The sequence below is a fragment of the Pleurodeles waltl genome, chromosome 11 (genome assembly GCF_031143425.1).
Source record: "Pleurodeles waltl isolate 20211129_DDA chromosome 11, aPleWal1.hap1.20221129, whole genome shotgun sequence".
Lineage (NCBI taxonomy): Eukaryota > Metazoa > Chordata > Amphibia > Caudata > Salamandridae > Pleurodeles > Pleurodeles waltl.
In genome coordinates, this window is record NC_090450.1 from 77,638,010 (window position 1) to 77,650,391 (window position 12,382).

General features: G+C 41.3%; 1 protein-coding gene across 3 annotated transcripts in view; it reads left to right on the forward strand.

Annotated features, from left to right (window-relative positions):
- ATP11B (ATPase phospholipid transporting 11B (putative)) overlaps nucleotides 1–12,382 on the forward strand; it is a 456,703-nt gene that overhangs the window by 245,221 nt on the left and 199,100 nt on the right. For all 3 annotated transcript variants that reach the window (XM_069213099.1, XM_069213101.1, XM_069213100.1), the window contains exons 18-20: nucleotides 1,103–1,284; nucleotides 2,597–2,800; nucleotides 5,782–5,935. In XM_069213099.1, the coding sequence (XP_069069200.1) occupies nucleotides 1,103–1,284; nucleotides 2,597–2,800; nucleotides 5,782–5,935 (540 nt within the window). The remainder of the gene's footprint in view (nucleotides 1–1,102; nucleotides 1,285–2,596; nucleotides 2,801–5,781; nucleotides 5,936–12,382) is intronic.

Sequence of the window (12,382 nt, forward strand, 5' to 3'; positions counted from 1 at the left end):
CATACTACTTTTATGAAAAGTAAACCTCAAATGTATAAATTACCATAAAAGGATTGAAGTTAAAAAAGAAAAAAAAAAAAGAAAAAGTGAAAGGAAGTGAACAGGCATCAGATAGTCTGTCTCCATCAGATTACAATGAGAACTCTTTCAAATGCAAAATAATGTCACTGTTTCTGCCTAGCTCTGTTCTAGTCAATGTGGACATTGGGCAAACAGTAGTTCGTGTAGGTTTCTTTATGAGCATGGATGGGCCTATTCTCCTCTAACTTTGCAGTACAGATTTAACAAGTGTTTCTTTTTGTAGAAAGCCTCTATGTTGTTCTGTAGGTGTCTTCTTTTTTAGTGTAAAATTAGAAAGATATAGCACCTGTCACTGACTATTAATTCAATTAAACATGATTCTTCACTTTTGCAGTCTTCAAGGGGACACCTGAAACAGGAACAGCCCTAAACTCACTTGCTGTTCCTGTCTGCCTTCTTTTGCCAAAAACTAGCCTATAGTCATTTTAGGCTGTTAAATATATATATATATATATATATATATTAGGCATAATCAGGATGGTGCATTGTAAAATCAAATACCTCTGGTGCAAAATAAAAACCATGAAAAAAATAGTTTGACTGTGGTTATTTTTAGAATACAATTTCCAAATGGCAGTTGAAGGAGCTTCTCCACTTTTACCCTCCTCCTAATTTAATATAAATATCACTACTTTACTGGCTAAGTCAGTACTAGGTAGGAATCTAAAAGGCAGAAGAAAAAAAGAATATCGCTGAGCTGGTGGTCTTGTATTTTGCCAGGTTATATGGTCGGAGCCCCTCCTTCCTCTAAGCCAGTGAAGTTTATGCACTAAGGGGCTTTCTTTTAATATTTACAAATTGCTCATGATATAGTTGGATATTTGGCAAATTGCTATGTTTATATTCTGTATAGTTTAGATTTTGAGAATATATTCCTGCAATGTTCCGGTGACATTTTGAATTGCATTTCTGAATTGAACATGATACTCACAGGGTGTTCTGTAAGCGTTTTGTATGGTGATCAAACAATTGTTTCTGATTTTTATTTGTCCGTTTTCTTTCGCCATTCCTTTTTTCTTAGAAAGGGCTTAGAACTTTGTGTGTGGCCTATCGAAGATTTAGTGCTGAAGAATATCAAGAAGTTGACCGCCTCCTTTTTGAGGCCAGAACAGCTCTACAACAGAGAGAAGAGCGATTAAGAGTTGCATTCAACATTGTAGAGAAAGACCTTGAAATTCTTGGTGCTACTGGGGTGGAAGACAAGTAAGTATTACTAGTATTTCAAAGAGTATCAAATTTCTACTCTCTTTAAAACAAACTTTTTATGAACTGCGCTGGTGCGCGTTCATAAACCTGGTACAATTCTTGTGACCTGAAAGTGGTTTGGCTATTAACTTCAGTAGTCCTGTCATTATTTCAAAGTAGAAGACTTCCAGTGATAGACATCAGTTTGGAAGTAGCATTTGTGGTCCTGATGCTAAGCAGTGTACCTGAATATTTGGAAGAATGAAAGCCAAAAATACATGATAATAGCATGGAAAAATGTGTACAAATGTTTCCTTAAACACCTCACACTTGGATTGATGCATAAATGTTTTAGAATTAATTTCGGTTGAGATTGTTCTCATACAGTGAAATGCATAGTACATCTATGGTGTTAATCTTGCCCAACCTCATGGCCGAAATAGTTTACAGTTCTTAACTTTAACCCTGCTTATCATTGGTATGTGTTGTTATGATTAAAAAACAGAAGCAAACCAAGACTACAACACCCAGAATGTATTAGGTTGTCAGATGAAAGTTCAGGGCCAGAAACATCGCCCATGAAGACATGGGGTGAAACGGACACCCGAGGTACACTTGAGGAATAAAAGTGTTCATTTGTATGTTTTAAAATGTGATCTCACTTATTTCTAGAGCTTTGTTCGCCATTCGTTGCCTTCATGTTCAGTATTTGCACTAGATCTCAATGACTATTTTGACCAGTTTATCCAATATTAAAGCTTTCAGAACTGGGCATATGTTCCTTATTAAAATTGTAGTGTAACCAACTATCTAAATGTTTGAATGTTGAAAAGGTAAAAATTGATTGCACCAAAATAGCTAAATTAGCATTGAATTATTAATTACAGGACAGCCACTTCTTTTTCTAGAAATATTATGATGAACCTAAAAATCAGATTCAGGAATACGAACATCAACTGACTATTTCTTTGCACCTCTTGTAGAGTGATGTTTCTTTGTTGAGGGAAGAGCTTCTAAGATTTTGCATGTGGATCTACCACAGATGCTGAGGGCAGCAGTGGATTGTTCTAAAAGCTGAAACTTCACTGGTGTATGCCTATAATAACAAAGTATTCGAAATTGTGCTTCTCGAACATGCAAAGCTTTATAATTGGGTGACTCTGAGAAGTGCTCTCTTAATATTTATCAAATCTAAATTCCTCTGCAGTTAGTTATACTATTTAATTTACTTACATTTGATTTATTGTTTGTGCATTGTCTTGCCATTATTATTCATATCTGTTTGTATACAAATTTGCTTAATTCTAATAGTGCTGTTTTTGGTTTTTAGGCTTCAAGACAAAGTTCAAGAAACAATAGAGGCCCTTCGACGTGCTGGTATAAAAATCTGGGTGCTCACAGGAGATAAACATGAAACAGCAGTCAGTGTCAGCTTATCATGTGGACATTTTCATAGAACTATGAATATACTTGAGCTTGTGCAGCAGAAATCGGACAATGAATGTGCAGAACAGCTACGACAGCTTGCTAGGCGGTATGCAGTGATATTGGTGTATATGTTTCTGTATATTCAGTGTAAAATAACTTTAGAAATGAAACCTAACTAAAGCTTACATCAGAACAACTTCATATTGCTTATGCATGGCCTTTAGTGAATGCAACATTGTGTCCTTGCTAAATTCAAACGATAATGAGAGATTTTTTAATTAGTTTTGTTTTGCAAGATTATATACACAGAATCTTGAAGTTGGACTACTAGAACATTGATCTTATCCTCAACTAGGGCTCTAGGACTTTTTCACAGGCCATGGGCCATCCCTTTTAGGATGCACAAGCCCTTTCCCACCAAGGTGACATGCTTCATCATCGGACCATTCTCCTCGGTGGGTGGGCTCTGCTATACCCTGTGTCAGTTCCTCGACACCTCTGTACATGGCCTTTGCCTGTGCACTTTACGTGGTTGTTGGTGACATCTTTGCCCACTCTGTATGCCTCAGTCGTTTTGGCCGCGGTCAGGAGGATTTAGGTATTGAACATGGCCTAATGCAGTGACTTAAACCAGACTCGTTCTCCTTGCTGTCCATTTGGACAATGAGGATTTTTTTAAAATCATTATTCATAGTATGTGAGATGCAGTATGTTAAATGATAATGTCAGGTTAAAATGGCCACTGCTTGTGAGGCAATTGCACAGCTCATGAGCCAGGATTTGGCAAGTGTTGTAGTTGACTACATTTAAAATAGATTTTTGCTCTTTTTTTCCTTTCCTCTAGTCCTCGTCCCCTGACTCCTAAATCAATGACAGCAGACAGTGCCATACATTTTACATCACCATATTTTATTTTTTTTTGTCTGTGAGGGAGAGCAAATTCTACAGCACATTTTGTCACTTTTATTTTGGTTTGTGGTGGATAGGACCCTGACTATTTTTTTAAATACACTTTCTATTAAAAAATACATAATCTGGCTAGGAAGTCCATGCAACACTATTTCCAATCTGACAAGTAATCTGTTGTCACACATTCAGTTCTTTATCTCATGCTTGCATTTTTTTTTTTTTTTTTTTCAGTGCAGTAGACTTTTTAGTTTTACCTAAGTTTTTTCAGGACCTTACTGCTAGCCTGAACTTAATTCCTTTTCTGTGTTTATATTTTGGGACATCCGTTAGGGGGTCAGGCTGTTCAGATATCTCACAAGATTAGTTCATACTTTACTGCAAATGTCTAATTTCTGTGGCTCCTGGCATTCTCTGCTCTTTCCTTCCATTCTTGTCAGCTCCATTACAGTTCGGCAAACTCGGGTCCAGCTCTACCAGTCCTGTGCTAGGCATATTCCTTGAAGTGCTTACTAGGCTGCTTATATCTTTTCAGTTGTTAGCATATCACAGCCCCACTGATGCACTTGCTGAGGCACTTTTATAGACAGAGCCCTGGACAGGCAAACCTGCCTGTTAATGTTTATCAAAACTCCTGCAGTGCCAAAGCATATCCTTTTGAAATCTTGAAAGTAAGATGCTTCAAAATCACTTCTACCACAAACGTTAGCGTTAATAAAACTCCGACTGCCATCACCACCTTTACAGCCACAACCATTACTTCCAACAGCGCCTGGATTCCCCTCGGGTGATAAGTTGTGGTTTACAAATCCACCTACATACCATCACCCATCACACCACCATTACGGCCATAACCTCTACCACTATCGATAGCAATGCCACCATCATAACTACAGCCACTATTACTAGTAAATCTGGGGTTAATGTGGCAAGGGCATGCAAACGAAGACATACACAAATGCTGTTCCTATGTGCTTACCACTTTAAAGTCCAGCCTATTGGCATTGCCAAACCTGGTTTATTAGCACTTTTTCTGTAGCTGAAATGTTAAGCTGGGGTAGATAAAATACTAGTGGGCGGCTGATGTGCTGCAGTTTTTTCGATTTTTTCTGTCTCATTGCCTACCAGTATTTGCGAATATCTGAATGGTGTTGTTTTTCAGGGAAGGGCTCCTCTTTGTTTGCAAAGAAAGAGCCTGCTGCATCATGTCTATCATTTTGAATGGTGTAGCATAAATTTCATAGTAAATTTTCATCTTTTCCCTCCGTTGAATGTGAGTATTTTCATGATTGCAGTCAAATGTGAGCGAAACAAAATGGCTCCGCTGCTTTCAGCCAGATATGTCTTCTTTTATTGCAATCCATTTTGCTTCTGAGTGTACTTCCCTTTTTTGATTTTTTCGATACATTTTCTACCATTTACACTCTGTGAAGTTGTAACCAAGTGGAGTAAAGGACTATGTGCCTGCTCTGTTTGGTCGTCTCTAGTTCAGGACCAGTATCTATATTTATGGCACAAGAGCTCTATGACGTTAAATGTGAGCAAACCTTTCTTTGAAACTTCCATCTTCTCTAACTATGGAGGGGTGAATTTGTTCTCAAAGAGACACACTCAAATGCAGCCACGTGAGCACTCATTAGTACTAACTAACATTATTGATTGTGGGTCTAGATAGTAGTTCAGGGTTGGGAAACCATGAGTGGGTCATGTACCCTTCAGCTATCAACAAAACAAATTATTTTACTCGCTTGAAATCTCCGTATATGGTTTATTCCATGCTCTTCCAATGTGTAATGCATTTGAAACATATGCACGCAGTTAGGCCATCTCATTAGTATAGGGATTGTAATTTGAGTTCCAGAAGGAAGGCTCTAAGTGTTGTGTTATCTACTTAAATAGGATGTGTAATAGTAATGATAAGGAATGTGATCTTTGCACTGTAGTTTTGGGACATGTTTTATTACACTAGCATGGTATCTGTACATATTGTATGTGCATGCCTTTCTGGTGGCATTTTGGTAGAAGGCACGATCACTAGAAAAGTCAAATAAATGGAGTTGTATTCAGTTGCTGAAGGATGCTGTTGGAAATTACAGATTAACATTTGTAAGGGGATTAGCAGAAAAAGGGTAATTTGAGCAAAGTTCTGTTTTTGAGGTATGTCTACTTGTTTTCCCCAAGACTTAAAGAAGACCATGTCATCCAACATGGGTTGGTCGTTGATGGAGCCAGCCTCTCTCTTGCACTCAGGGAACATGAAAAACTGTTCATGGATGTTTGCAGAAGTTGTTCTGCTGTGCTTTGCTGTCGAATGGCACCTCTGCAGAAGGCAAAGGTAGGCTCTTTCTCCATTTCCGATAGATTCTTTTGATAATATGGTTTCTGATATTCACATTTATTGCTGGACTTGCATGCACACCTACATCAAACCGATGCGAATGCATGAGTCTATGCTCTTGCATGGACAGAGTATCCATTCCTGAACTTGTCACCTACAAATTATCAAGAGTGCAGTCAAGTGTATTAATCTAATTAATTCAGTGGAAGCAAAGCATGACTGCAACATGGACAAAGCGTTAGCCTGACACACAAAAGCCCTGAACTGAAAACTGTCTATTACTGACATGAGGTGATGTGGTCACTCTAACTGAGGCCCTCCAGCCTTTAAGGACTACTCCTTTATGTCCCTTTTTGTTTTACACTGGATTGTGTATTGTTGAATGACTAGTCACGCCCCTTTGCAAGCTTATGTCTCTGTTGGCGATGTATGTGTTATTGTAATGGCATTAGAGTCTGGAGGACCACTTGAAATTAATATCAGAAATGCCATCTTGATATACAATGCCAACATTATATTCACTGACAACAAAAAATATATTGGAAAAGAGTTCATTGAGGCCATGCTCTAACTGTTCGTATCCTTGCTGGCTTCCTCTGGTGTGCCTTCGGGCCCCAAGGAGCTGAGAGGCCCTCCGTCTGGGTTGCCACTGGCAGTTCGCCCTCAACACCAATTAGACCCTCCAAGCCTGTCCTGACGACTCCAGGTCAGATTCTGACCCTGCCTCTGGTACCACAATCCATGTCGATTCCTGGAACTTCGATGCTGGTGCCAAATCTATCCATGCCGGACGATGATATACCGATAGTACCTTCTGCGGTGGGCTGACCTCCCTTAAGGGCCATCCGACCACCGTTGAGGAGCACCCCCACCTATCTGCTGCCTCCACAAAGGATAACACACACGCCCTCCACACTCTTTTCGGCACAGATTCAGTCAGTGAGTATGAAGCAGGTGAATTCACTTAGCCATGTCATGGGGACAGTTGGTACAATTACTTGCAGGAGGCCAGTGGCCTGAATACCTCCACTGAAACAGGTCATCTTTCACGCGGTGACCCAGCAAAAAGATCTGCTTCCTACACCATGGTAATGCATTGGCAAACTCAAAGTCCTTTGCAGCCAGGTCCCCCGGCTTGGAGGTAAAAGCTAATGTGCTAACAGACGTCCTCTAACCCAGGCAAACATCATCTGAGCCTCATCTGCCTTCAGTGATGCATTAACAGGTACCTTGTTGGGAGCCTGGGCCAAACTCTGCTCTGACCCCACCAGTCAACCGTCGGATAGCAAGATGCAATTGTCCTCATCTGTGTGATCTTGCATTCCTGTCTCCACACTCCTCCCCCGAACGTTTAGTAGTTCAGGTGTCCCCAAGCAGATTTTACCCAAACACTTTTCCAGCTACCTCCAAACCCTCTTCACTCTGACAATTGGTCCGTCCTAGAACTATAGTTGACTTTGCTCTGCACCAGCTGGTGCAAGCAGTAGAAAAACAATCAATAAAGTGCTTGAAGATACATCCGGATAGCAGTGATTAAGAAATGGTAACTTCCTCTAATACCTGTTGCAGCAGTGTATTTAAAAATGGTGTTTAGTTTGCTTTGGGCATGGTCTTCTTTTATAGTTGTAAGTCCAAGATGACTACTTTTGTAAATTTCACTGAGCATGCTAGGTCTTTTGGTTTGGGTAGGTTTTGAGGACTAAAGTATGGTCCTGGGAACAGCTCTGATGATGCAAACTAAGTGCTAGTGTGCCATAGAGCCTAGTCCCTACCGTGGGCTCTGACAGTAGGCTCTTCTACATTGCTCTACTTCACAAGAAATTGAAATAAACATTTCTGCTTCTGCTGGAGTTATACAGGTCATTGATGAGACAGTTGTGACAAAAAGTTGTCAATTGAAATCTGTCAGTTTGATTCCTCTATTATATTTACAAGAAGAAGCATACAGTTTGAATTGTAGACTGTAATGTTCAGTGAGCAGCTTGTGATAGTGTGTGTGTGTGTATATATATGTTCGATGGCATGTGTAGCTGCAGATACACATGCTGTGCATTATCCTGCCATCTAGTGTTGGGCTCGGAGTGTTACAAGTTGTTTTTCTTCGAAGAAGTCTTTTCGAGTCACGAGACTGAGGGACTCCTCCCCTTTCGGCTCCATTGCGCATGGGCGTCGACTCCATCTTAGATTGTTTTCTTTCCGCCATCGGGTTCGGACGTGTTCCTCTTCGCTCCTTGTTTCGGTTCGGAAAAGTTAGTTAACATTCGGAAAATTCGACGCTATTGTTTGTGTTCAGTATCTGGTTAGTAATAGCACATCGACACCGAAGAAAAGAAGAGCTCCGGCAGCCCTTCGGGGCTTCCACTCCCCGGCGGGGCCTGGTCAGCCCGACCGCGTGCGTCTTCAAGGCTCATGGAACGGACCCCATTCCGCTTCTGCCCCAAATGCCACGCTAAGTATCTGTATACAGACCAGCATTTGGTCTGTAATTTGTGTTTGTCCCCCGATCACAAAGAGGATACCTGCTAGGCTTGTCTGGCATTTCGGTCGAAGACGACGCTACGGGACCGGAGAGCTCGAAGGCTTCAAATGGCGTCGACGCTGGCTGGACACCCCAACGTCGAAGAAGAGGAGAAATTCTCCATTCCTGACTCGGACGAGCCCGAGAGTGAGCAGCCGACGAGTAAACCAGCCCCGGCCAAAACTCACTTGAGAATTATGAAAGCCCAGGGGACGCCACCGCCAACAGGCCATGGCTTTACCCGTAAGCACAGTGACCAAGCATCGGCACCGAAAAAGGGCACACAGCAGCCGAAGACATCCGACTCCGGTCGAGATACCAGCACAAATTCCCAACACATAACACCAGTGAGGGGGGAGACTCACAGATTATTACCAAAATTGGAAACACATAACTACGGACTCATGGGTCCTAGCCATTATCCAACATGGTTATTGCATACAATTCCTACAATTACCACCAAATGTGCCTCCAAAAACACACAACATGTCCAAACAGCACTTAGATCTGTTACAACTAGAAGTCCAAGCGTTGTTACAAAAAGAAGCAATAGAACTAGTACCCAACCATCAGAAAGGAACAGGTGTTTACTCCCTGTATTTCCTAATTCCAAAAAAGGACAAAACACTGAGACCCATCTTAGACCTCAGAACACTAAATCTTTACATCAAATCAGATCACTTTCACAAGGTGACACTTCAAGACGTGATTCCCTTGCTCAAACAACAGGACTACATGTCAACATTAGATCTCAAGGATGCTTACTTTCACATACCAATACATCCTTCCCACAGGAAATACTTAAGGTTTGTAATCCAAGGCGTACATTACCAATTCAAAGTGTTACCGTTCGGGATAACAACAGCACCAAGAGTATTCACAAAATGCCTTGCGGTAGTAGCTGCACATATCAGGAGACAGCACATACACGTATTCCCTTGCCTAGACAATTGGTTAATAAAAACCAGCACTCAGCAACAGTGTCTTCAACACAAAAAATACGTCATAGAAACCCTTCACAAGCTAGGGTTCTCAATAAACTACCAAAAATCACAAATACAACTGTGTCAAATACAACAATACTTAGGAGCAACAATCAACACACAAAAAGGGATTGCCACTCCCAAGTCCACAAAGGGTACAAGCATTCCAAAATGTAATACTAAACATGCACCCAAACCAACACTATCAAGTGAGCTTTGTGATGAAACGTCTAGGCATGATGTCTTCATGCATAGCCATTGTCCCAAACGCAAGATTACACATGCGGCCCTTACAACAGTGCCTAGCAACACAATGGACACAAGCACAGGGTCAGCTTCAAGATCTAGTGTTGATAGACCGCCAAACACACTCCTCGCTTCAATGGTGGAATACTATAAATTTAAACCAAGGGCGGCCATTCCAAGACCCTGTGCCTCAATACGTGATCACAACAGATGCTTCCATGGTAGGGTGGGGAGCACACCTCAACCAGCACAGCATACAAGGACAATGGGACGCTCAACAAAGCCAGCTTCATATAAATCATCTAGAACTACTAGCAGTGTTTCTACCATTGAAAGCATTTCAACTGTTAATAGCCCACAAATACATTCTTGTCAAAACAGACAACATGACAACAATGTATTACATAAACAAACAGGGAGGGAGACACTCATCACAGCTGTTCTCTTAGCACAAAAGATTTGGCATTGGTCGATTCACAATCACATTCTCCTAATAGCACAGTACATCCCAGGAATTCAAAACCAGTTAGCCGACAATCTCAGTCGGGATCACCAACAAATCTACGAATGGGAAATTCATCCCCAGATACTACAAACTTACTTTCAAAACTGGGGAACACCACGAATATACCTATTCGCAACAAAAGAAAACGCAAAATGCCAAAACTTCGCATCCAGGTACCCACACCCTCACTCCAGGGGCAATGCGTTATGGATGAGTTGGTCAGGGATATTTGCTTACGCTTTTCCCCCTCTCCCACTCCTTCCGTATCTAGTAAACAAATTGAGTCAAAACAAACTCAAACTAATACTAGTAGCACCAACTTGGGCTCGCCAACCATGGTACACAACACTACTAGATTTGTCAGTAGTACCTCATATCAAACTACCAAACAGACCAGATCTGTTAACTCAACACAAACAACAGATCAGACACCCGAATCAAGCATCGCTCAATCTAGCTCCTGAAGTCTTAGAATTTGGACATTTAGACCTTACACAAGAATGTATGGAGGTCATTAAACAAGCTAGGAAACCTACTACAAGACATTGTTACGCAAATAAATGGAAAAGATTTGTTTATTACTGCCATAATAATCAAATTCAACCACTACATGCGTCCACAAAAAACATTGTAAGCTACTTATTACACTTACAAAAATCAAAGCTAGCTTTTTCGTCCATTAAAATACATCTTACAGCAATATCTGGCGATCTGTAGATTACACATTCAACATCACTCTTTAGAATCCCGGTCATAAAAGAATTTATGGAGGGTCTAAAGAGAATCATACCTCCAAGAACACTACCAGTTCCCTCATGGAACCTCAATATTGTATTAACACAACTCATGGGTCCACCATTTGAACCCATGCACTCTTGTGAGATGCAATACTTAACCCGGAACGTAGCCTTCCTAATAGCTATCACATCTCTTAGGAGAGTAAGTGAAATACAAGCATTTACTATACAAGAACCCTTTATACAAATACACAAACATAAAGTGGTTCTACGCACAAATCCCAAATTTTTACCAAAAGTTAGATCACTGTTCCACCTAAATCAAACTGTGGAACTCCCAATCTTTTTTCCACAACCAGACTGGGTAGCCGAAAGGGCATTACATACATTAGACATCAAAAGGGCACTAATGTATTACATTGATAGAACAAAACAATTTCGCAAAACAAAACAATTGTTTGTAGCCTTCCAAAAACCTCAAGCAGGAAATCCAATATCCAAACAAGGCATTGCCAGATGGATAGTTACATGTATTCAAACCTGCTATGTTAAAGCAAAGAGAGACCTGCCTATCGCACCGAAGGCACACTCCACTAGAAAGAAAGGCGCCACAATGGCCTTTCAAGGAAATATACTTATGACAGAAATCTGTAAGGCAGCCACATGGTCCACGCCTCATACATTCACAAAACATTACTGTGTGGATGTGTTAACAATACAACAAGCCACAGTAGGACAGGCAGTATTACGAACATTATTTCGAACAACTTCAACTCCTACAGGCTAAACCACCGCTTTTGGGGAGATAACTGCTTACTAGTCGATGCACAGCATGTGTACCTGCAGCTACACATGCCATCGAAAGGAAAATGTCACTTACCCAGTGTACATCTGTTCGTGGCATGAGACGCTGCAGATTCACATGCGCCCACCCGCCTCCCAGGGAACCTGTAGCCGTTTAAGTTGATGATAATTATATGTTTGATGGCATGTGTAGCTGCAGATACACATGCTGTGCACATCCCGCCATCTGGTGTTGGGCTCGGAGTGTTACAAGTTGTTTTTCTTCGAAGAAGTCTTTTCGAGTCACGAGACCGAGGGACTCCTCCCATTTCGACTTCATTGCGCATGGGCGTCGACTCCATCTTAGATTGTTTTTTTTCCGCCATCGGGTTCGGACGTGTTCCTTTTCGCTCCGTGTTTCGGGTCGGAAAGTTAGTTAGAATCTCGGAAAAAAACGTCGGTATTGTTTGCGTTCGGTATCGGGTTAGTTACAACAGATCGACACTGAATTTAGAAGAGTTCCGGTGGCCCATCGGGGTTTTTTCGATCCCCCGTCGGGGCCTGGTCGGCCCGGCCACGTGTGAATTCAAGGCTGATGGAACGGACCCCATTCCGCTTCTGTCCAAAATGCCATAACAAGTATCCGTATACGGATCAGCATCTGGTCTGTAA